This window comes from Lithobates pipiens, unplaced genomic scaffold (genome assembly GCF_037356315.1).
Source record: "Lithobates pipiens isolate NorthernLeopardFrog02 unplaced genomic scaffold, aLitPip1_a1.2 Scaffold_3, whole genome shotgun sequence".
NCBI classification, from domain to species: Eukaryota; Metazoa; Chordata; class Amphibia; order Anura; family Ranidae; genus Lithobates; species Lithobates pipiens.
Window position 1 is genome coordinate 13,192,751 of NW_027507790.1, and position 26,159 is coordinate 13,218,909.

The following is a 26,159-nucleotide window of genomic DNA, read 5'->3' on the forward strand; positions in this document are numbered from 1 at the left end:
TAACACTGTCGTGAGCTAGGCGAGTACGCTTATCGGTCACAATCCCCCCTGCTGCGCTGAACGTCCTTTCGGACAGGACACTGGATGAGGGGCAAGCCAACAGTTCGATTGCAAATTGGGCAAGCTCTGGCCAGAGGTCAAGCCTGCCCACCCAGTAGTCTAGGGGTTCATCACTCCTCAGAGCGTCCACATCGGCCGTTAACCCAATGTAGTCGGACACCTGACGGTCTAGGCGTTCCCTGATGCTGGATCCGGATGACACCTGTCGATGGGTCGGCTGAAAGAATGACCTCATATCCGAAGTCACCAACACATCTTCAAACCGGCCTCTTCTTGCAGGCGCTGTTGGATTGGTACCCGCAAATCCTTCTCTGGGAGTGGGAATTGCTCCTCTGCCAGCGCACGCAAAAGCAGAATGCAGCATTTCTCGAAGCAAGGCCTGGAAGTGCTGCATTCTGACAGCCCTCTGCGACGGCGGTAACATTTCCGCCATTTTGTGTTTGTACCGGGGATCTAAGTACGTTGCCACCCAGTACTGGTCCTTGACCCTCATGCTTTTTATACGGGGGTCCCTATTAAAACACTGGAGCATGAAGGCCCCCATTTGCACTCAAGCGGAAGGTATGTGGTGGTGGTGGTGTTGTTGGTGGTAGTGTCTTTGGGGGTGCACATAGCAGAGAGTGAAGAAGAGGGTGCAGATCGAGAGGATGAGGAGGGTGCAGAAGAATAAGGCTGAGTGAGCCACTCAACCAAGTCTGGTGCGTCCTTTAAAGTAATTGAACGCACCTTCTGCAACTTCCCACTTTGGCTCAAGGCTGTTGCTCCTGCCCTACCCCTACCACCCCTGCGGAAGGGCCTGCCTCTTCCTCTGCCTGTCATTTTTTAAATCACCCTGTGACAAAACTCTTAGTCCCTATACCGCTGAAGGACTGCTGCAGTATAGGGCAGCGGTCAGCAGTAGTGCACGTCAACCCTATGTATTGTGGACCGATAGCGGTCCTTACAGAACAGCAGACTGTAACGCACTCAGGCCTATGTACCGTAGCACCCTATACCAAGTTACCAGTCCTTATAAGAACTTTTGTGGACCAAGCAGGTTGTGTGTTAGTGATTAGCAGACTGTACGTCAGTCCCTATACCAATGAAGGACTGCTGCAGTATAGGGCAGCGGTCAGCAGTAGTGCACGGCAACCCTATGTATTGTGGACCGATAGCGGTCCTTACAGAACAGCAGACTGTAACGCACTCAGGCCTATGTACCGTAGCACCCTATACCAAGTTACCAGTCCTTATAAGAACTTTTGTGGACCAAGCAGGTTGTGTGTTAGTGATTAGCAGACTGTACGTCAGTCCCTATACCAATGAAGGACTGCTGCAGTATAGGGCAGCGGTCAGCAGTAGTGCACGGCAACCCTATGTATTGTGGACCGATAGCGGTCCTTACAGAACAGCAGACTGTACTGCACTCAGGCCTATGTACCGTAGCACCCTATACCAAGTTACCAGTCCTTATAAGAACTTTTGTGGACCAAGCAGGTTGTGTATTAGTGTTTAGCAGACTGTGCGTCAGTCCCTATACCGCTGAAGGACTGCTGCAGTATAGGGCAGCGGTCAGCAGTAGTGCACGGCAACCCTATGTATTGTGGACCGATAGCGGTCCTTACAGAACAGCAGACTGTACTGCACTCAGGCCTATGTACCGTAGCACCCTATACCAAGTTACCAGTCCTTATAAGAACTTTTGTGGACCAAGCAGGTTGTGTGTTAGTGATTAGCAGACTGTACGTCAGTCCCTATACCAATGAAGGACTGCTGCAGTATAGGGCAGCGGTCAGCAGTAGTGCACGGCAACCCTATGTATTGTGGACCGATAGCGGTCCTTACAGAACAGCAGACTGTAACGCACTCAGGCCTATGTACCGTAGCACCCTATACCAAGTTACCAGTCCTTATAAGAACTTTTGTGGACCAAGCAGGTTGTGTATTAGTGTTTAGCAGACTGTGCGTCAGTCCCTATACCGCTGAAGGACTGCTGCAGTATAGGGCAGCGGTCAGCAGTAGTGCACGGCAACCCTATCTATTGTGGACCGATAGCGGTCCTTACAGAACAGCAGACTGTACCGCACCCAAGCCTATGTACCGTAGCACCCTAGACAGACCAAGTTACCAGTCCTGATAAAGAGCTTTGTGGAACAAGTGAGTTGTGAATGATTAGCAGACTGCAGCAGAAGGGCAGCAGTCAAGTATAATATTCTTTCTATATTTGGAAGAAAGAATATTATACGTGTACAAGCCTATTACCGTACCACTGATACCAGTCCTGAAAAGAACCTTTGTGGAACTAATAGTAACAGCAAGTCTTTAAAATTATCCTCACTGCCTGACACACTGCTTCCTGCCTGTCCCTATACAAATTGGCAAAAAAGAGTAGGCTGGAACGATTAGCTGGAACAGCTCTTTTGTGGACCTGATAGTAACAGCTAATGATGATGATGATGATGATGATGAAGAAAGACTAATCTGGCTGAGCTGTCCCTAAAATAGCAGCATACAGCGCTCTGTCCCTTTATCTAAACTGACAAAAGAAACTCAGGCTGCTGACCTAACACCTATACCAGTCCTGAAAAGAACTTTTGTGTACCAAATAGCTAGCGTTTTCTCTGTCCCTACTCCACACAGGATCCTTTCCCTACAGTGACAGAAGAAAGAATGTAAAATGGCCACCGGATCGGGTGTATTTATAGGTTAGGGGGAATGTCCAAGTGTCCATGAGCTGTCATGTCTCAATTGGTTGTCCTGTAACACATGATAAACGTGTCACGAAAGGTTAAAGTTCTTGTATACATTAAACACGTAAGTCCGCCGGGGCGAACGACGGAAAAAGGCGTTCGAACCCGCGGACGGCGAAAGTCGGAAATTCGCCGCGAAACGACCGCCGGGCGAACCGTTCGGCCATCACTATTCACTAATTTTATAAATGTGAAGCATGATATTTTCTTTAGGAGATTGCAGCTGGGGGGTGCACTTCTGTAGACATGGCTGCACCTATGAGTTTCTTTAGAGTGTATGATTCAGAGTAAAACTAATTAAATTAAAGAAAAATAAATGAAGGAGCCTTCTTGTCAGTTCATAGTTTAAGAGTTTGTCAAAATGCACAGAATTAACACCAAGATTGTCCTGCAAGGAAACTTAAATATGAGATATTCTAACCTGACTCTAAAGCCTAGTACACACTACAGTCCGGCCCCAGTACACATGGGCCAAATGTCAGCCAGTTTCTATTGAAACGGCCGATGCCATTTGGCATTGGGCCCGTGTGTACTAGGCTTAAAGATGCTGTAATCATAATCTAACCAGAGTAACCTAGTACAGAGGCATATCGGGGGAATGTAACAATGGTCATAATTTCTGATTCAGCCCACAAAATGACTGCTTTGACTTTTAATACAAGATTGGTGCATTTCAAGAATTACGTTAAATTTAATGTATGCCAAAACTTTTACTGCTTTAAATTTCACGTTTTTTGGGGCAGCTTGTAATTGCAAAATCTTTTTGCCTTAAGCCTTGTTGCATTAGTGTGCACATATGCAAATACAATTAACACAGTTCCACATTTCTTGTACAGACATGCAGCACCAAGTCCAGCAACGTGGCATTATTTTAACAAATTGCCTTATTTGGCCTGATGATCAAATTAGGTGGTTCTTGGCGCACACACTTCGAGATAAGTTTTGCCACTTATGTGTAAACTTACAAATGAGCACTTTTGTGCAATGTTTTGAAAACCTGTGTCAGATATCTTTACAGTTAAAATATACATTCATACACACACACATGCACACGCATATATATATATATATATATATATATATATATATATATATATATATATATATATATAATATTTATAATTTTATTTATTTTTTTACTTTTTTAAAACAATGGAAGCTTAAATGCATAGAACACAGCATAAATTCACATACACAACATAAACAGTGATCTTTTTTTCCTCTTGTCTAGTTTTCTAAGTCAGGTGTACGTCTGTATTTAGTGGCAAGGCTTGATCTCCCTCTTTTATAGTTGCATGTTTTTTTTGTTTTGTTTTTTGTGGTCCTTTCACTTTTTCTGTAGCCTTTTTTTCCAAGCTCAATACCTTTTTCTTTTTTTTCTTTTCTGTAAGTCTTTGCCTATTATTCAGTTTGAAAAAGATTGGTGTTTTTTAATCCTCATTTCATCAGCAAAAGAGTGAGGTCCTTCCCTTGTCTCTCAGGCGGGGGTCCCCATTCATCCCCCTGAAAGAGTTGTAATCCGGATCCTATAAGCCCTTTAGAGGGGCTTGTACAGGATATGATGCTTTTGATAAAGTGGTTTTCATGTTTGATGGTTTTCATGTTCCTGCTCTTGCAGCTTATCCCGGTAAGAATTCCTCCAAAGTTCTCAGTAATCCCTCATCTTAGGGGTGGGATGCCATGCCACAACCCAAGTCAAGAGATGAGCTGCAGACCTTACATTTTAAAATGCCATCACAGTTTCATAAGTCTGAAACCATTTCAAGATTTATAATTACCTCTCCCACCACACCATAGTCCAAACTATGTAATCTGTAAGCATTCCAGACCCACACTTTCTGTATCTTAGACTTAGTTGATCTTAAATTACAGTCAAAATTCATATAACCCCTTAAGGGAAATTGTATTTTATTTTGGGTGGCTGCTGGCAAATTAAATTACATGCTGATATCTTTTCACTAGCAAGATATTCCTACCACAATTTGAAGTTCTGCCCAAGCAATGCAACCAATACAAAGCCAACTGATGGTGTGAGGATGGATTAGCTGAGCTGTGTACTAAACAAATAACTGGCAAATCTAGCTGTCAGAGTAACACCTTCTTTATGTGGGTAAGAACAGGGAGACAAGTCAGTACTGAAAACCCTCACTAATGGAGATGTAGACAGACATAATATGGTGCATATTCATAGCTGAAAAATGTGTTTTACATGGAGTTGCTATATTCAGTTTATACTTTATAGAAGTTAAAAATACTTTATAAACTTTAAGGAATGGTAAAGCCTTTGAAATGAATAATTTGTATTAGACAATAGCATTGGCTTTAGTCAGTACTACACATACAGGGGTGGATTTACTAAAACTGGAGGATGCTAAATCAGGTGCAGCTCTGCATAGAAACCAATCCAAAATCTGGTGCAACTCTGCATAGAAACCAATCCAAAATCTGGTGCAACTCTGCATAGAAACCAATCCGCAGGTTGTTGTTTTTTTTTTTTGTCAAAGCTTAAAAAGGTTCTAAAACCTAAATATTTGTTTACCTTAAAGTTCAAACTTGCTCACCTTTTTTATTTATTTTGTCTAGATTCCAGCTCCCCTATGTACCAACCTAGCATTTGTGTACTTATTTGGCAAAATAAAACAGCTTTCCATTAATTCCACACAGGCTTACCTCACTCTATTCATAGCTGTTTAAACACACTGCTTGATTACTTCTGCCTTACTTCCTGGACAGACTTTAGGTCATGACACAGGAAGGAGTTGACCAGCAGATCTCAGCATACACCCTGCATCGTATACCCTCAGCTGGGCAACTCCTTCCTGTGTCATGATCCATAATCCAGGAAGAGTGAGCTAAGTCTGTGTAGAATTAATGGAATGCTGTTTTATTTTTGCAAAATAAGTACATTAATGTTATATTGGTACCGAGGGGAGCTGGGATTTAGAAAAAAAATTGTGAACTTGGCCTTTTAACCTCCCTGGCGGTATGATTCAGTCTGGAATAAGGTGCTGAAAGCGGTACAATTATTTTGCATGGAAATCTGGCTTTTATTTTGTAGTCCTGTAATTCTTAGGAATAACGCTCTGAAATCTCTTCAAACCAGAGTCTAGCGGACATCCCGGGTATGATAAAGTTTATAATATAATAAAGAATAATAAAAATTATTGAATAATGTAATCAAATCCAAAAAAAGATGAAAAAGGGACATGTTTTGGTTGCTATGGACAATCTCCAAATTACAAGCAGTAAAAAACAGTATTTATAATATAAAAGTGCATGCAGGGCATTGCACAGACCACTAGGGACAAAGGGGGTGTGTATTTTTTACTACAGCACTGTAATCTGTAAGATTACAGTGCTGTGTGTCTTTTGTGTCTTTTTACATTTTTGAATTTGCCGCCGTTCTCCGCTCCCGTGCGCCGTAACGTCGCAGGGAACGGAGCTCGGCGGCATTCGGCACTGTGAATCGAGCGCAGGACGGCTCGATCACACAGCGCGGCGGACATCGCTGGATCCAGGGGACAAGGTAAGTGACGTTACCTGTGTCCTCCCCTGCATCGAGCGGTGCAAGCCCGAGTCTGGCTCGGGGTTACCGCTATTGTAATGAAATTCCCAACCCGAGCCAGACTCGGGATTACCGCTAAGGAGGTTAATGCATTACAGTAAAAATTATTTGGGCATCGGTTTTGGCCCCTCACCCCCCCCTCCCTTTTACTTACCTGAGCCATAATTTGATCCAGCACTGTGCACGTCTGCAGCTGTTCTCTCTCCTCACTTCCGTGTCTCGCTGGCTTTGCTGGGGCATTGGGAGCTATTGCTTCCTGCTGCTGTCTATCAAAGCCAGTGATGGAGCAGTGGGGCACAGTCCCGCTGTCTATGTCAATGGACACAGCAACAGGGTTTGGGTGCGAGCATGCACATGTGCCCCCGGGGGGACATGACAGAGGAGGGGTCAGGAGTGCAATCCCGGGACCCCAGAAAAGGATTGAGGCCGCTCTGTGCAATTCCATTGCACAGAACAGGCAAGTATAGAGACTTTTTTCCCCTTTACAATCACTTTAATTGAACTAGCTGAATTTAGTAGCTGATTCGTTTATTTGCAGAGCTGGACCAGATTTTGTGCACTCCAATTTTAATAAATCAATCCACAGTGTTATCTGCTGAGATTTCAGACTGCACTTTTGAGTTGAATCTGTCTTGAAAGAAATGTATCTCCATTTGTGGAAATTACTCTATTCATTAAATAGATGCCTCATATAGATTATGCTTTCTGAATTACTCTGTTGAGGAATGTATAGCAGAATTTACATCCTTTGGTGACCAGGAAAATTGTAGACGATCCAAAAGACCTGGCCATTCCTTGTGCAAACCACAAAATTGATTATAGTTGAAAACTATAATACATTTATAAGGTGGCTATTTATTTAAAAAAAAAAAAAAAAAAAAAGCGATGAAAAAACTAGTTAAGACATTTTTACTCATAGTGACCAATTATGTTTCATCTTTTCTAGCCTGGGAAAAAAAACAAGGGTCTGTTAGGTCAACGCTGTTTTGATTCCCCATTTTCTATTATCTCGTTTTAAGTCATTTCAATCTGGCAGTGCCAATAAGCATTTAATAAAACATGGTAAAAGCAGATGGTAAAGAGGCTATATTGTATACAAAGTTGTTGCTATAATTGTGAAAGACTCAGGCACAAAGGGGCACAACAGGGAAAATTACTATGTGGTGAGAGTAGTGCGTTGTGGTAAATGGTGGGCATGGCCAGGTTGAACCTAACAGCAGGGGTAGCTTAAAGGGGGGTGATTAAACAGAATTTGTGCCTATTCACTGTATACACTGCAGGCACATGTCACAGTCCTTCTAGCACAGTGTCTTTAATTACTGTGCGCACAAGTGACAGTGTCCCAGACACCCATAAACCACCAGTTTAGAGAATCAAAAAAAAAAAACATGTTACCCGTGTTTTTCTTTTACAGGCCAGGCTTTATTTTACTGACCACTTTTTATAGTGTAGGTTGATGGTGTGTGTCTCCTTACTGCCTGTTAAAGTTTTTTTTTTCCCCCTCTTTATTGCTGGTCAGCCGCGTATGCCCCCTTACTGCTGGTTGTCACTGTGTGCAACCCATCTGCTGGTTGTCACTGCTGGTCAGTGTTGTGTGTGTGTGTGTCCCCCTACTGCTGGTCAGTTGTGTTTGCCGCCTCACTGCTGGTCAGTGGAGGAGTTCCCCTTTACTGCTTTTTAGTGGTTTGTGTCTTCTTAGTTCTAGTCATTGCTGTGTGCCCCCTTTCTGACAATCAGTGGAGAATTGTCCACTTGCTGCTGATCGGTGGAGAAGAGCCCCCCTTGTTGCTGGTAATTGGGGCAGTGCCCCCTTACTGCTGGTCAGTGGAGCAGTGCCCCCTTACTGCTGGTCAGTGGAGCAGTGCCCCCTTACTGCTGGTCAGTAGAGCAGTACATTTATGCAGTAAGGTTTTGCAGACCTGTGGGAGATGCAAATACTTTAAAGCTTTTCATTTCTACATATAGAATATTACATTATTTTACTTTCGTACATTCACCTAAGTGGCTAAAAATGTCTTTATTTAAAATTGTATTTTAAATGTTAAAGTAGGGCTGCTTAGAAACAATGCAGCAAGTGGTGCATTTTACAAAAAAGGTTCTAGAGGGTTCTCTTAGATATGAATTTACATTGACCAATTGCTGCAGGATGCGCATGGTTTTTAGCTTCGTGACCTAAGTTGACATAACAGAGTGGGTATGTGCTCCCCATAGAAGACAAAACCAGACAACATTCCATAGCTCAACTAACCAATCAGTCTGCTAACCAATCAAATTAACCCTGTGTTAAAAACAGGGGTTTAGTTAGCACGCATTTGCAAACACATGCTTAAGCTGCATGGCCTCTTCACGGAACACTGTGTATGCTTGCAGTCCTAACGCTACTGAATTTATGAGCGTCTCCACAATGGGAGCACATACATTCTAATGGATAGATGAGGGACAGGTGGGCCTGGAGGTAGTCCAATCACCTTTAAAGCAACAGGAGCCCACTGGACACCCAGCATATAGCACAATGGCAGCAAAGGTGCCCAGTGTGTTCCCTGACTATATTTACACCATTAACAAACAAATGGCCCCATTTTGTACCCTGAATAATGTTCAAATTTGGCTAATTGTTGGCAGTTCAGCATCAATTGAATAGCATGTGTATCTAAACCCAAGTGCAAAACAATAACATATTGCAGTTTAACGATTCTTAGATGAGATGGCTATTTTACTATATTTTCACCTGGTGATCTTACCAGTAACACTTTTGCTGACCATGAATGACAATTCCCATTCACGGTACTGCATATATACAGAAGCATTGTTGTCATACTGGAGCAGCAAGTATATTGTGACTACAAAGCACCTACCTTAAACCGCTTGTGTACTTACAAGCTCTGCCTAGGTGCATCCCTCTTTCTTGCTACTACAGGTGATCAATTACCATGTCAGGCTAGACATTAATTCCATATATTACAGACATACACCATCAGTTCCTGTAACATTGCCAGTGTGACAGTGTCAGTTGTTGTTTTGCTGTCGCTCTGACGTTTTCGGTATCCTAATTTTAATTTCTGTCCCATTATAGAGGATCTATTATAATCAATGCCAAAGAGAGAAGCTCATGCAGCCTCTTTTCTTGACCCTCTGAATCCTATCTGACAGTTTTTCATAATTAACTTGTTTTCCCACTAAAGATACCAGCCCGGCATACTAGACAAGTGGGCTCGTATCTGTAAGAAACCTGTGAACATGTAATCCTTTGACATTTTAATAACCTATATCTGGCAGATGATTTAACATGAAGGCCTTTAGCTTGGTGGTGTTAAGGACAAGCATGTTTTTTGAAGGAGGAGGTAGGGAAATGAGATATGTAAGTTGGTATCCCCTGTCCTGGTGAAATTTAGGAGGCTAATGAACCCTAACACCATGATGTTCGGCAAGAAAAAAAACTTGCAGATCTTCTGCCATGTTTTCTAGAATTTTACAATTTTATGTTTGTGAACAAAGCTTGGTCATATATTTCAAAAATTAACATTGCAATTGCAGTATAGAATTCTTCATTTGCTGTGCTTTGGGAATTGGGAAAAGGGCAACTCTCAGAGTGCTGTGGTTCAAGTTCAATAATCTCTAGAAGATTCACTTAGCCTGCGACTGAAAGTTACTGAGGTTGTTTGTGTTTAAAGGTGAACTCCAAGCACACAGCTAAAGAAATATATTGAAATGCTTATATGCAAATGGTTTACCTGCCAAAGATTTATAATTATATTCAACCAGAGATACAAGTATCAATTCAAGACCGCACTAGCAGTTCCTGCACCCACTTTGATCTGAATGTATGCTGTACAGCATTTTGCCAATACAGTCTGCTCCAATATCAACTACTGTACCTTAAACTGTGACTGGGCTTCTAGCAGTGGCACATTGACAAGGTCAGCTATCTGCTTTCTCCTGTTAGGACTGGTGGATACTATACTTTGCAATGCAGTTGATTTTGATTGGTTCATGTTATCTAGAGTCACTCAAGTAGTTTTGCAGGCTGTGTAAATACATTTAATGAATTTCATGAAGTTTAGCCCTGAATTTTTATAACAGGTTTGCAAGAAGAAAACCTGCAGATTTTCTTGCATATTGCATAGAATTTGCCACAGACATCTGCTGACTGCGAATCAGCCAGATCTGGGCCAGATGTGGAAACCAAAAGATTGCTTCACTTATTACTAGCCTAGTCCCTCTGTAATGCAAATGCAGCTATCCCTGGGTGCAAGGTTTTTGGTTTAAGATTATATAGATTTGTTTCTCCACCTTATTAATTACAACTTAATGTAGAGACATTTCTTTAAAGGTCTTTTTCTAATATTTTGTTATAGGTTTGGTTCCAAAACAGGAGATCCAAGGAGAGAAGAATGAAACAGCTGAGCGCATTAGGTGCACGAAGGCATGCGTTCTTCAGGAGCCCAAGACGAATGCGCCCATTAGGAGGAAGGCTGGACGAGTCAGACATTCTTGCATCTGGCCCTTACAGCTACTATGGAGGTAACCTACAGTCTGAGTGTGATATACCTTTAGACAGAAGATTCTCAGATGATTGGGATACCACCAGTGAAATGAAGTGCAGTTTCGTTGTTGATCCTTATTGGTGAAAATCTAATTTTATGATGCAAGTTCTTACAATGGACCATGACTTATTTTACCAAAACAGTCTGACTATGTCACTTTCTGTGTAGTTCATTTGTATTTTTGCTAAATTTTATTTGGCTCTTCTCCCCTTGTTTATAATAAATTGTAATGCATGTTGTAAAAGGGAAATGAGTCATTTTTTTCTAAATGTTAAGCATAAAAGTGTCTGCTCTTTTATTTTTTCAAAGAGAAAAATTAATAATGGACACAAAAATCACAAATCCAAATATTCACAATATTGTTTACAATAGGAAGGCATCAAAGCACCTGCATCTTATATATTGTAGATATTTGCACAGGCTTACATCTTTCTAATATACAAAATTCCCATCTTTAAGAGATCTGCCTCTTTTGTTTAAATGCAGACATCAAAACTAAGCACATTACTTTTACATAATGTCACCAAAGGTTGTACTTAGATTTCTGCCCCCTAAAGTCCCTCCCCAGTATCAAGCCCTATCTCCACCTGCATCTGTTTTTATAGATTATGTGATTGGGGTTCATAATGTTGAAGTCTTCTGAAGTGCAAGGCAAGATGAGAATGCTATACTTTCCCTGGAGAGTACCAAGGACACTAAGACTTTCACCTGTATTATGATGGGACCCTAATCGGTACACCTATGGCTTGTCTACACTTAATAGACAAACACCAGGACATAAAAATCCTGTATTTATGCAAACATCAGGGTGCATGCTTTTTATTTCACCTTAAGACAATTCTAAGATAATATGTATGGTCTTCCACTCTGCATGGAGAAATACAACCATTTTCGATAACAAACGTCTCCTCTTCTCTTCTGAACCAGTGATCAGCTGGTAGAGATCCATCTTCAACAACAAGAGTTATGTGAAAAGGTTACATACACCTGTGATACTATATTGGTACTGCAATCAATGTTCAAGTGTTTTTTACAAAGGGGAACAACAACTAGAGCTTTTGTATTATGCAGAATGACGATTTTGTATCTGGGCAGTTCAAGGCTGCTTGCTTTAGTACTTCTGTTTCTTGCACTGGATCTCTGAAGCCTTAAAGATGCATTTTGTAATGAAATAACATTTAAGCTACCCATTTACTGTATTATATTTTAAAGCAAATAAATGGATTTATATAATCCTGTTTGTGGGGTTTTATCCAAACCCGCAACCCCCCTATGGAATAATTGATCACTTAATGCAAATATATAAATGAATGAATGAATAACTTGTATAGCGCTACAAATTCGAACTGAATCGCCCCAAGGCGATTGATCTGTCCTGTGTTGTCCTTCTTCTTAGAAGAGGTGGGTCTTGAGTTTTTTCTGAAGGCCCGATGGTTTTCTTCCATGCGGATGTTAGTGGGTAGAGCATTCCATAGCCATGGTCCTTAGACTGCAAATCTTCGTTCTCCCTTTGATTTGTAGCGGGACTTGGGGATGAGGAGGAGGTTTTGGTTAGTTGATCGTAGATTGCGATTGGGTGCGTAGTGATTTATTTTCTTGCATAGGTATTGAGGAGCGTTTCCTTGTGTGCATTTGTGGGTGAGGCAGAGGGTCTTGAATGTGATACGATCCTTTACAGTTAGCTAATGTAGGGTCCTCAGGGATGGGGAGATGGATTCCCAGGGTTTTTTTCCCATTACCAGTCTTGCCGCCGTTTTTTTTACGACTTGCAGGCATACTTGTGGCATTTAGGTAGTCCTATGTAGGGGGTAGTTTGCGGAGTCGAGTCAGGAATTGATGATTGTTCCAACTACTACTGCTTTCTCCTCTTCTGGAATGAAGGGGATGAGTCTATGTAACAGGCGGAGAAGATGGCGAGATCCGCCGACTACTGATCCAATTTTGCACCCATCGACAACTCTGAATTGAAGATGACTCCGAGACTTTTGGCTTTGGTGCTTGGGGTGATGGTCTGTCCAAGGATGGTGGGTGGTGTCCATGGGGTCTTTGTTTTTGTATTTCGATTTGTGTGGATGAGAAGAAGCTCTGTTTTGGATCCATTAAGTTTGAGGGAGCTCGTTGTCATCCAGTCATCTAAAAATGTGAGGCATTTTTCTAATCCCTGATATTGGTCTTTTTGTCCGCTGATGCGAAAGTAGAGTTGAGTGTCATTAGTGTATGAGTGGAAGCATAGGTCTGATTTGTGGATGATTTTGAGGAGTGGACAGCTGTAGATGTTGAAGAGCACGGGTAACCAGGGTGATCCTTGAGGGACTCCATAAGAAATTGTGTGAGTTTCAGAGGTGAAGGCTCCTAGTTTCACTGTCTGTGAAAGGGCTTATAAAAATAAGCCCTTTGCTATAATCCTCCCAATTTTCATTAAACTAATAGATGCAATCTCTGAGATCATCCAAAACTCTACCAGAGATAATGTGGAATCACAACCCCTACCAGTTTTTAAAACACTCCGAGTGCTAGTTTTGCATATTAGATTTATTTCAGACCTCACACTAGTGAATGATCAGCTCTGAAAGGCAGGGACATCTCATTATTGGACGTCATTTGCAAAGGTAAATGAGCCATAGCACTTTTTTGCATTCAGAGTAGCCCCTGGAGAAATCTTCCAGCATGCTGGAAAATCTATGTAATTCACAGGTAAAGATGTAACAAGATTTCTTTTAATCAGGAACAATTATTCTAATTGGGAATCAAACTTATGACTGTTAGACATTTGTTGCAAGGATGGGCTGCTCTTATAACTTACAGTTGACCACTTTTACATATATCTCTTTAAATCGGTGGCAAGCACACATTTAATTAATCACTTCCTAAAAGATTTTGGTAAATATACGTTCAGGTAGATGCCTGTTTTGTATGGTTTATATTGGTGGATGAGTGTTTATGAGCTATCTATGCAGTTTAAAGCTAAGCAAACTTGTAATATCGCCTTCGCTAAAGGGGTCAAAAATGCAAGTACATTTTTCTGTGTGATGCATGACATTTCTCAAGTTGACCCCTTTCAGTGCCTATTTAAGGGATAGTAGAGGATTTTAGTTTTCTTTATCCCTAAAATACCTTTGCCCTAGCCAGAAACCTCATTTTCAAAGATTAAATGATTGCAAAGCCTCCGAGAGAAGGATTTTCACAAGGTTTCTTCCTGAGGTCTCTTTAATCTCCTTTTCCCTCTCAATCCTCTAACCACCACCATCACCACCGCCTCCTCTTACTTCACATCACCACTTTAAAGGTCTCCTTCCTCGTTCCTCTAAACTTTTCACAGCATGGCAAGTAAAACGTAATGCCTGTTATGGAGGAGACCTGCCCATTCCTGGTTCACCCCACTGCTTACTCCTCATCTTCCAGTTCTCCCCTCTTTTCAGCACCCCCTCCTTTACTTCCCTCTCTTTCTGTCTCTCTCTCGCTCTCTCTCTCAGTAGTGTTGTAGAGGGACAATGGCACAGCTGCTTTCTTTGTACCTTATTCAGACAACAGTTGTTCCAATTACCTTCACATTCTTGGAACATATGGAGGGTGATTGGAGAGAGCAGGGTACCCTGCCTTTCTCTGTTTGTTTTCTCTTTCCTCTGATTCACAATTTACCAACTGCAATTACTATTTGTGTCATGTGCCCCGAAACCCTCACATTAATAATATTCCCAGAGCAGTAAAATGCAGAGGTGAATGATATCAAGCCTTTCCTTCTCATCTTTCCTTGCTAACTTCTTGCTCATATTTACATTGCCTCTCCTCTCTCCCTCGTCGCATCTGTACGCTTTTGCTGTCACTTGTATTATGAGCAGACAGAAAGGTATAACAAAGGCCTTCTCTCCCAGCCTGTCTTCTGCCTTTATCCTTTTATTCAAGACATTATGGACAAGTCATGCTAATAAAGTTATAATATACACTAGAGGGGTTCTAGATGGAGCACGACAGTTGACAAAACGTCCTGACACTTATCATTAACGCAGCTTCTTTAAATCCTCTGTAATGATAGCGTGATCTGTGCCATTACTGCCAACATTATATTTTTCTTGGTCTACCCATGTTTGGTAAAAACCTGTTTTTACATTCTCTGTATTTTTCCAAAATCTACAAAATATTTACTAAAAGCTTTATACTTTTAAAACCGAGTAAAGGATCTATCCTTATAATGTCCTTTACCTTGTAAAAAAAAACCCTTCCACCTTTTTCATTCCCCCAATTTTTTTTATAGTCAAATATACAGCACATAACTAGTTACCTTTCTACAAAAAATTAATAATCCATAATTATTGACCTGAGATTTTCTATAAATTGCTACAGCCAACTAATTTTGTAAACACCCATGCACTACTTATCTCCCAACTATACTTCATTTTATCTAAGTCCAGGTTGAGTCCATCACTATCTCACATCAGGTATTGTATTTTAAGAAGAACCAAGGTGACCGTGGTTTGCTTTCACCATTCAGTACTGAGAACAGGATTCATGGCACCCCCACACATTAAATGCAATTCATCTAAAACTAGCCATTTAAAGACATTGAGATAATAACCAACCAGTCTGTGGGATACAACGATGGGCAAGAGGCAACAGTACCAGCCCTCTGTTGCGTAAATGCTTTTTCGGGAGGGTTGGAATTTTTTTGCGGTTGTCCCTTCTCTAGTGGTACACTACTATGTGGTGCATATATTTCATAGTTTATGATCCTACTATACAGCCTTGCGCTTTATAGATACAGGCTGTTCCGCAGGTTACAAACAAAATGGGTTCTGTAGGTTTGTTCTTAAGTTGAATCTGTATGTAAGTCGGAACAGGTACATTTTTTAAGTGTAGCTCCAGCCAGAAAAAAAAAAAACTATTTTTAAGCTTTTTGGATACCATAGGAAAGGGTTAACACCCTTGTAACGCTTTTTTGCTGTCTGTGTCCCTGTTCAGAAGATTTAACCTCACTTTCTGTCCCAATGGCAATCGGATTTTGAAAATTTTGGGCTGTTGTGGAAACCAGCCTTGGTGATAAAGCATTAGTGGAGGTACCTTTTTCCCATAATAACTAATACAGGAGTGAATTTCCCTTGATAGGGGTAGGTTTCCTTTCACTTTCTGTTGTCTCCCTCCGTTTGTAAGTAGGAGTCGTTAAGTCGGACATTTGTACCTAGGGGACCGCCTGTGTGTGTGTGTGTGTGTGTGTATGTGTATGTGTATATATATATATATATATATATATATATATATATATATTAATATATATATATATTAATATATATATATATATATATATATATATATACATATTAATATAATTACCAGGGGATCATTTATTTTATGTATAAAATTTACAGCAAATCAATTAAAACAATGTGCATTGCTGGTTATACCAGACATTGGTCTTAATAAAAATATCTTTCACACACAGCACACATTTACATATTATAACTATATATATATATATATATATATATATATATATATATATATATATATATATATATATATTCCTAGATTGTAAGCTCTAATGCGTTGTATTGTATTGAATTGTATTGTAATTGTACTGCCTGCCCTAATGATGTAAAGCACTGTGTAAACTGTCGGCGCTATATAAATCCTGTATAATAATAAATAAATTATATATATATATATATATATATATATATATATATATAATTATTATTATTATACAGGATTTATATAGCGCAGACAGTTTACACAGCGCTTTACAACATTAGGGTAGACAGTACAATTTCAATACGGGGGGAATCGGAGAGCCCTCCTCGTTAGAGCTTACAATCTAGGAAAATATACATATATATATATAGTATGTAAATGTGTGCTGGGTGTGAAAGATATTTTTATTAAGACCAATGTCTGGTATAACGAACAATGCACATTGTTTTAACTGATTTGCTGTAAACTTTATACATAAAATAAATGTATCCCCGGTATCATTTTTATATATAATAGAATGTTTTCTTTCTCTTTTTTTTTTTTAACCCTCCTTTTGATTCCCCCCCCCCCCCCCCCTCACTCAATTTTGAATTTCCTTTTTAAGTGTTTCCCACTTCTGCTTCTAGTATATATTTCTCCTTAAGTCTTTTCTACAACTCTTCTGCCTCCCCCGAATCTCTTATTTTCTTCTCTCCTCCATACATCACCCCCCCCTTCCCATGTCTTTGTGATCTGTTACAAGTTAGATGTGTCTTGTTTCTTTGAGCTGTATGAATGGGGATGTCTGTTTACCAAGAGCTGTGCATTCTGTGCCCTCAATAGATTTGTATGTCAAGAGATTACAGAATCGGCTCTTTCATTCTAAGCAAAGAGCAAAACAAAAGAATCCAAATATGTGGCTTTATTCCTTCTCCTGTAGGTGATTTAGTCGCAAATTCAATTAAAAGGATACTAAATCTGGACGTGGTTCTTTTCATACTCTGTCCTACTTTGCATTTCATTTGCTGCTGTAAAAATAAAGAGTTTAGTTTTTTTTTTTTTCTCACTAAAAATACTTTTAAATTTTTTTTATTATGTGAATATTTTTCATCATCGTAATTTATAACTATTTTAGATTACAAATCACTTATGTTCTTGTGCCAGTAATGTGTTACATGATATGTTTCCATTCATTCATAGTACATTTTTTCATTGTGCAATAAGTAGCCTCAAAAGTAATTATTTTCCCATCTGCTCCCTCCCTGCATCTTTGTATTCTCCAGCTCCTCCTCAAGCAGCCCAGAAAACCCTGCATGCTTAATGCCTTGCCACACTTACAAATGGGTTTCATTCTGATCACTGTGTGATTTATTTCTGCTAAGTGTTTGCCTTTATTATTTACCATTAATTAGGGTATGAGGGCACTGACCTGAAACGGGCTTGTATTATGGGAGGTGTCTTTTTCATTGCACTGCTGAATGCCAGTGTTATAAGAAATTTTAGTGAACTTCATCAACATCACACAAAGATACTTGGCCTTTCAATTGATAGCTATAGGTAGCATGTCTGTTCATTAACTATGTGAGATGGGGGGATGAGAACATAACTTTTTCTACAAGGTGACTGTGTCTAACGCTTATTTTGTGTGATCACAAAGTGTGTGTGTGTGTGTGTGTGTGTGTGTAAAATATAATTTTTTTTTTGTTTTTTTTTAAACACATGTACAAAAAGAAATGTAAGAATTTTAAGTGAGAAAATATTTTTTTCTAGAGGCCTGATTCCCACCTATGCAGGTTCCAGTTTGTATATTCCAGGTGCATTTTGCATTTTTCAATAGTCTATGGAACTAAAAACCAGAAACAAACCCCTGGCCCTTTCCATAAAATGCACAGATGTGAACGTGACCCATAGGAAACCATGTTAAATGGACTATACTGTGTTTCTGCAAAATGGAAAACGCAGTAAAAAAATGCATAGGTGTGAACCAGGCCTAAGGGTATGACTTGTGTTATCCAGTATTTTCTAATGAAAGATCAAATTAATTCTAAATACAACTCTGAAGGAAAAAAAAAATAAAAAAAATAAAGAGATAATAAATATTATATATATTATAATACATAGTTGTATTTAGAAGTTAGCTGATCCTTGAATAGAAAGCACTGGATGATGCTAGTCTTACCCTCAAGCAAAGTCTCTTCTCACTTAAATTGTTGCATTTCTTTTTTAATAAAACAGGTTTTTCTGCTTCGGAAAGTTGTGAGGAAAAAAAAACTGAATTTCTCACCTTTCCTGTCTTGGTCTTAATTAATGCAAAGCAAGTTCTAGTTTCGCTGTGGCTTCTACCCCTTTTCATTCTTTTTGTCTTTTCTTTTGCATGTAGTTTTCATATGCTTGTCATCTGCTCTGTAATCCTATGGCTGGTTTTATCTGTAGCACTCTTTGCGCATTGACAGAATAAATTATATATTCACAAAGAAACACACAAAAGAGCTGCTCCCTGCCACTATCTCATGCACTACAGTCACCAAGATGAGCTTAGGATTCCTCGAGCTAGAGGCTGTGCTGTACTAACACATGTACTTGGAAACTTGCTGGAAGAAAATTAGGTTTAAATGCAAAATGTGGGTTAAGCAATATATAATTATGGCCAAATATACCTTTCTCCAAATCTGTTGTTGGCTTACTGGTCATTTAACACAAGCATTTGGAATACAGGTGTATGAAGCAGAAGAGAAATGTTTAACATGTATGAATGCTAAAAAAAAAGAAATATTTTCTTAGTTTTTTCCAATTTCACTATTTTTACAGATTACCAAGGGGATTATTATGGAAGTGGAAATTATGACTTTTTCCCTCATGGGCCTCCATCCTCTCAGACACAATCTCCAGCAGATTCCAGCTACCTACAGAATTCAGGGCCTGGTTCTACTCCTCTTGGCCCTCTTGAACCACCCTTAGCTGGTCACCACCCTTCAGAAAACCAAAGATATGCGGACATGATATCTCACCCAGATACACCCAGCCCGGAGCCTGGCATGACTGGGTCTTTGCATCCCATTTCTGGAGAAGTCTTCAGCAGTGGTCCAAGTCCTCCATTTTCTATGTCTAGCAATAGTGGCTTTAGTGGTCCTTTACCCCATCAGAACCCTGACATTAACGAGGGCACAGTATGGTAATAAAAAGCAAATACATGTACTGTCTTTATGGACTACAATCTACATTCCTTTGAAATTGATTTAATATTTTGAATTTGATAGGACAAAGACTCGATCCTACAAAGGGTAGAAGACAAGATGTCCAGGAGCACCTTAGCTCCACAACGTGATTTGCCCTGCTGAGCTCAAAATAAACATTTTTCTGACATCTTGGCTCATGAAAACCAAAAGCAAGTAGTATAAACAAAACCAAAAGCCACCTCCCTGACAGTAAAAGATGGACTTCCAGCCTGCCTCCTTCTGACTCATCCAAAGCATTGGACAACCTACCTGGATGTGGGAGATGATTGGGACCAACAAGACACCAAAACCAAAATTCACCTTCATGGCTGCTGGTAAAGAATAAACTGCCTCCTTATTTCTGTTTATTGAAAACCTCTAGTCTGTCACCTGAAATAGGACCAATTATCCTTTCTAACATTCTCTTGGCATTTATGTCTTTCTGAGCCAGGCCCAAAATATGCCTATTAGGAACCGTTTGTACTTAAACTATCAACAGTCAGCCTCAACCCCAAGTCATATTCTTTACTCAAGTTTCTTTAAAAAGTTACAAACCAGATAAAACGCAAAATCTTACTGTGGTCAGTTGGATTAAAAAAAAAAAAGTACTTTTTTTTTTTTTTTTTCTTATACATCAACTGTGATGCTGGGCAGTTATTTGAAGCAATAAGACATGTTAGCTGAAATGCACATGCTAATGAGAAGGATTGGATTTAGGTATTGCTCTCACTCCAAGCTTTTGCATTGATTAAATTCTTAGCTGGCATTAGCATAGACTGCATAAGAAATGGGTGTCAAATACATGAACCTTACGTTCTTATATTTGGATGATAAAATGCAAGGGAGAGTATGAAAAAAAAATCTGAAGACTAGTTATAGAGGTTTAAAGTGGTCTCTTTGATGTACATCACAGAATGGTGTTAGGTTGCCCTCTGGTGGTAACTATAGGCTTAGTCTCTTGCTCAGTGATTTTTAGCAATGGCAAGATGTTACCTATATCAGATATGCATCTCATAAAAGATGTACGCAAATATTGCAGGGTTATTTCTGTTTTTTGTCAAATTCCCAGTACTGAAACTTTTATCTGGGAGACAAGAGGAGGGGGCAGAAGGAAACGCCCCTTTTACTGTATTATAATTTTAAGAAGCTTATGAGCTTCACATTTACTTATTTTGTATAAACAAATGGAAAAAATAAAGTATGTTTTGTGTTTCCTTATTATTTATTGTACATTGTTTACCTGCCTTTTTATTTCTGATAACTATGTTTCCCATTGTATTTGTTAACAAACCTGCATTGACAGTAATTTAACAGTCTGCGTGTATCATTTCATGTGTTCAGCTGTAAATACATTTTTTGGGGGGGTTTTTTTTGGAAGAGACTAAATTCCAAATTGGCCTTTTCTTTAAAAAAAATCTACTGACACATTTTATGTGTAGCAAAGTTTTTTTTTTATGTTCACAACTATAGTATATAAAAACAAAAGAAGTGCTTTGACAGGGGACTTAGAAGACCAAGATGAAGATGCTTGTCTATTATCCTTCTATCATTCCCTAAGCCCACTGGATAATACCCTTTCGTTTGGCTCTACTAGTTCATATTTTTAAAGCAGAACTAAACCATCTTATCCTTTAGAGTTTAGGTCAGTTCCATCTGAGCCTCTGTTTAGATCTCCTGTTGCACATATGATCATCTATGGCACCAGCCATTTGTGGGCTTCAAAGTTCAGCTGAGAGATGACATAAGCTCACTATCTACTGTGACAACTACCAGAAGCTTGCCTTGAATGTAATTTTTCTAGAAAATGGTTAAAGCAGTGGTTTTAGTTCTGCATCAGTGTTGATTTTCCTATTAAAAGAATAGTACATACTGCAATGTACTTGTTGAAGACAGATGATGGTAGGTTCACTCACCTAATGGATTCACTTTTATTCCTGGAAATACGAAGATATGATCATCTTTCTGGAGATCCTGCATCTACATTGTCTTGCTCTTCAAGTGGTTGTAAAGCCTAAACCATTTTTTACCTTAATGCATTGTCTGCATTAAGTTAAGAAAGATTTAGGTGTCAGCATCTTTCATCATTATAACAATGAAATATCCACCAGGAGAGTAAGCCCCCTTGGTACAAGCCATAGAAGACAAATATACGAGGGGTCTTCAAAATGTTTCTGAACTTTTATATTTTCCTTGAAAACAGTGAGAGTGGGGGGTGTAGTAATTGGTCGTGTCTGAGAGTGTCACGTGACTAGTCTGTCCAGCAAGCCAGCTGACCTTGTAGTTTAGCATGAGTGATGTATTTTGTTTTTGAAATTCTTAATAAAAAGAGTTAAAAAAAAGGGTAGGAACTTTTTGAAGAAATGGAAAGGCAATTCCAGAGAATTCCCCATGAGAAATCCAGATACATATGAGACTGTTGGGTGATCTAGCCCATTTGTATTGCTCCAGATCAGTTCAGGTGTACTGATTTTAAGTATTTACAGAGACAATTAGTTATAATAGCTTTACTACTGATATTATTAAATGTAAGTATTTGTAGCAAATTATGCCAACAATTTCAACTTTTCAATTGAAGAAATAATTGCAATAAGAGGATTTGGTTATTGTTTCATGCATAATTTTGCTGGAATACTGCAGGTCACAAACTACATCTTCACAAAGTTTTTTGTGAAACGGCTTCCTTCCAACGGAAATATTCAACCCATAAACGTAAATTAATTTAAAATTCAAGAAAAAGACAAAAACCACTTCCCAAATTTCCCAGACAACCACTAAATTATAGAAGTTCCCTAATCAGATTCCCTTGATCAACACTTTTAATATAACTATTAGCTTTAAGGATACCAGTCCTTGAAAAAGTTCTTTGACTTTCCTTGGACATCACAGCCTAAGTTCAAAAATTTGTTAAAAAGCAATGGGTTCCTTATAGAGTCAAAATAGGTCAAGCAAATTCAAATGGTGGTAACAGCAGCACTTCTCATTCCGCTGATCCAAGGCATCTGATTGGTGGAGGTTTTGGGCAGAACATTCCTGCTGATGTGTAGCATGTGAGAATTAACTGGAAATGTAAAAAAAATCTTTAAAGTAGACATATAGTAGTTACTGTGCAAATACATCGACTTGGGTTGTCTCTCTCTATGTTTACTACACCAAACTTTTTTAACATACTATGGTAGTCTTCCCAACAAGAAAGGTGGGTATATGTGGTACATTCCAAGTCATATTCTCATTCCCTTTCCTTCTAAAACAAAAGGGAATGGAAAACATTCATGCACTAGTTTTCTGCTGAATGATCTCTGCATGGTCTGAGACACGGGAGATCAAAATAACAATAGTAATAGCAAACCTGAAAGAAGTACACATACACACACAAAAAAAAAATGTAATGGCCTAAAACGGCATCAGTGTTTATTATTGGGTAATCCATGAATCCCTAGATAACAGAATTTGACAAACTGCCTAGCCTTATAGTGACTGTAAAGACTTGTTTAAAAATATATAATCAAGTGCCCCCTCAGCTCCGTGTATCAATTCAGACAACAGAGCCCAACCTGGTCCCGTCCCCTCTCTCCCCTTATTGCCTGACTGACTTTAATTGACAGACGCAGGAGCAAATGGCGCTGCTGCTGTGTCTCAGCCAATCAGGAGAAGTGTCCCGGACGGCTTAGACACTCGTGGACATCGCTGGAGAGAGATGGTGCTCAGGTAAGTAATTGGGGGGTGCTGGGGGGGCTGCTACACATAGAATGCATTAAGATAAAAAAAACCTTCAGCCTTTACAACTCCTTTAAAGTGATATTAAGACCTAGTTCACACTGATGTGACCCCATTCTGTGCAATGGAACTGTTCTAATCGGTGCGGCTTGAGTCAACCTGACTTCGAAAAAGATTCCTGCACTACTTTCGGTTTGACTTTGGTATGACTTGCAATGACTTCTATTAAAGAAGTTACATGCAAGTCGTGCCGAAGTCACACTGGGGTCTTACTTCAAAGTCGTGCACAGTGTGAACCTGGGCATAAGTTTTATTATTTTTTTTAAATAACAAACATGTCATTCTTACCTGTTCTGTCCAATGGTTTTGCACAGAGCAGCCCCGATCCTCTTCTTCTCTGGTCCTCCTCCGGCTCTTCTGACTCCTCCCCCTTGACCAGTGCCCCCATAGCAAGTCACTTGCTATGGGGGCACCGGTGCATGCTCTCCTCCGAGCCCTGTACTAAGTAGTCATAAGACGCATTGAGCCACCAATTCTCAGCTCCATCCCCCGCTTTCTCCTCATTGGCTCACTGGCTGTGATTGATAGCAGTGGGAGCCAATGACTCCAGCTGCTCTGTCTCAGCCAATGAGAAAAGAGACACTCGGTACAGCCGAGACTCCTGTGCAAATCTCTGGCTCGAGATGGGGTTCAGGTGGGGCTGTTGGAGGGAGTAGCACACACAAGGTTTTTTTACCTTCATGCATAGAATGCATTAAGATAAAAAAAAATCTTCAGACTTTAAAGGGTCCGGCTAACTGTTAGTGTAATAACCACATTTTAATTAACCTTGTGCCTCTCTGTCATTCCTGTTGGTGCTGCAATCATAGGTGTTCTGGCATGGCCTTTAATAGGCTAGAAGCTGCACAATACTCTGCAGCCCACCAATTCCATCCAATTACAGCTGCTCAGGGAATTCAAAACTCTCCATCCTCACTTGCAAAATACTTGAAAATTAGCACACATAGCCCCATGCTTATCGCATGTGGGGCTCAATTTTATAAAAAGTGAGCTGACACTCGGGGCTATCTGACTGCTTGCGGCTGAACAATGTGTGTCTGAAGGCAACTGGTTAGATAGCCTTCTGGAAATGATATGTAGAATAAATAAGAAGAGAAAACCTGTCCACATTACATAAAAATGTTTGTGTCAGCAGTAACACGTTTCTATCTGTACAGCACCTTGTACTCATTTGGAGAATAGGAAACAGTAGAACGTTCATTGTATCGGCACATACTGTATATTTTCAGGGTGTACTTTTATTTCAAGATGCACTTTTACTGCCACAACAGTAAGACCCAAGATTATATAGATTGCTGTGTAAAAGAAAGTTATTATATTACTGTCTATCATATCTCTCCATCAGCTTTACTTTGAATTTTTCACATAGTAAAACAAAAGTTGATCATTTGGATTATAAAATGTTCCTCCTCCCAAAAGGTACATTAGACAGCTACCTGGGTTAACATATGATCACACAAATGCTTGAGGAGGAACTTTTACGCGTTCCACCTTGTAGATGTGTGGCGGATTCTTAACCCAAATCAACAAGATTATACATTTTATTCACATCCCCATAGTTCTTATACTAGGATTGATTTCTTCTTGTTGCCGCAGTCTCTTTTGTCCAGGGTAATTTCTGCTTCCATTGTTTCCATCACAATGTCGGACCATGCTCTGGTCTTCGTAGACATTGATCTGTTGGCCCCTTCTCCCAGGCAATGGATGTGGAAGATGAATAAACTCCTTGCTCCAGGACCTGGAGGTCTTGGAGGAACTGACCAGGGAGCTGAGATCCTTCTTTTCTTCCAATGCCAGCGGGGACAGCCCCCCCATGATGGTATGGGAGGTACATAAAAGCTATATCAGGGGTCTCATGATCAAGATCGGCTCACGGATAAGAAAGGCCAGGGCCAAACAAATTGTAGAAATCCTGGAACAGATTAGAGCTGTGGAATGCTCCCATAAGAAATCCTTAGCAGATAAGTCTCTAGCAGAACTTACAGTCCTCAGATCCCAGCTGCGAACTCTGGCGTTAGACAAAGCTAAAGCGACGATAGCTAAGTGCAGACGCGAGCATAGTGACAAATGTGGGAAACTTCTAGCTCGAGCCCTGTGAGCCCAACAGGCGCGCACCATTGTTCCTAAGTTACTGGACGAAGGCAATGCTAAGGCACATACCACAGAAAAGATAGCAGACATCTTTCGGCAATACTATACCTCGCTTTACAACCTTCCCCAATCCACCAGGGAGATATCCAGGAATACCTATAGCGATCGGGGGTTCCCCGAATCTCAGATGGTGACCTCACTGACCTGAGAGAGCCCCTCACAGCTGAGGAAGTGACCTTGGCCATAGCTCAAATCAAGCCGGGGAAGGCCCCAGGCCCAGATGGCTACTCTCTCCTATATTATAGGACCTCTGGGGACCTGCTTAATCCGCACTTTCTTTCCGCATACAATGCAGTGGGGGAGGGAGCCATCCCACTGATGGACACCCTCCGAGCGCATATAACTGTGATTCCGAAAGAGGGCAAAGACCCCCTTCAATGCCAAAATTATCGCCCAATATCTTTACTAAATGTGGATCTGAAGAAATTCACCAAAATACTCTCCATGCGTTTGATTGGTCATATTCCCTAATTGATCCACTCAGATCAAGTTGGGTTTGTCCCTACCAGAGAAGCAAGGGACAACACAACCAAAGCTCTCAATCTGATATATACCGCACAGAAGCGTAAAATACCCCTGTTGCTTCTCTCAACCAATGCCGAAAAGGCATTTGACAGGGTGGATTGGACCTTTTTGATTGAAATCCTAAGCTTGATCGGCCTGGGGCAGAGAATGATGC

At 40.1% G+C, this 26,159-nt stretch overlaps 1 protein-coding gene across 3 annotated transcripts in view; it reads left to right on the top strand.

Annotated features, from left to right (window-relative positions):
- Nucleotides 1–20,785, top strand: part of LHX5 (LIM homeobox 5) — a 57,591-nt gene extending 36,806 nt beyond the window's left edge. For all 3 annotated transcript variants that reach the window (XM_077461271.1, XM_077461272.1, XM_077461273.1), the window contains 3 exons: nt 10,710–10,875; nt 19,149–19,512; nt 19,598–20,785. In XM_077461271.1, the coding sequence (XP_077317397.1) occupies nt 10,710–10,875; nt 19,149–19,512; nt 19,598–19,625 (558 nt within the window). In that variant the 3' untranslated portion in view covers nt 19,626–20,785. The remainder of the gene's footprint in view (nt 1–10,709; nt 10,876–19,148; nt 19,513–19,597) is intronic.
- Nucleotides 20,786–26,159: the final 5,374 nt, after the last annotated feature.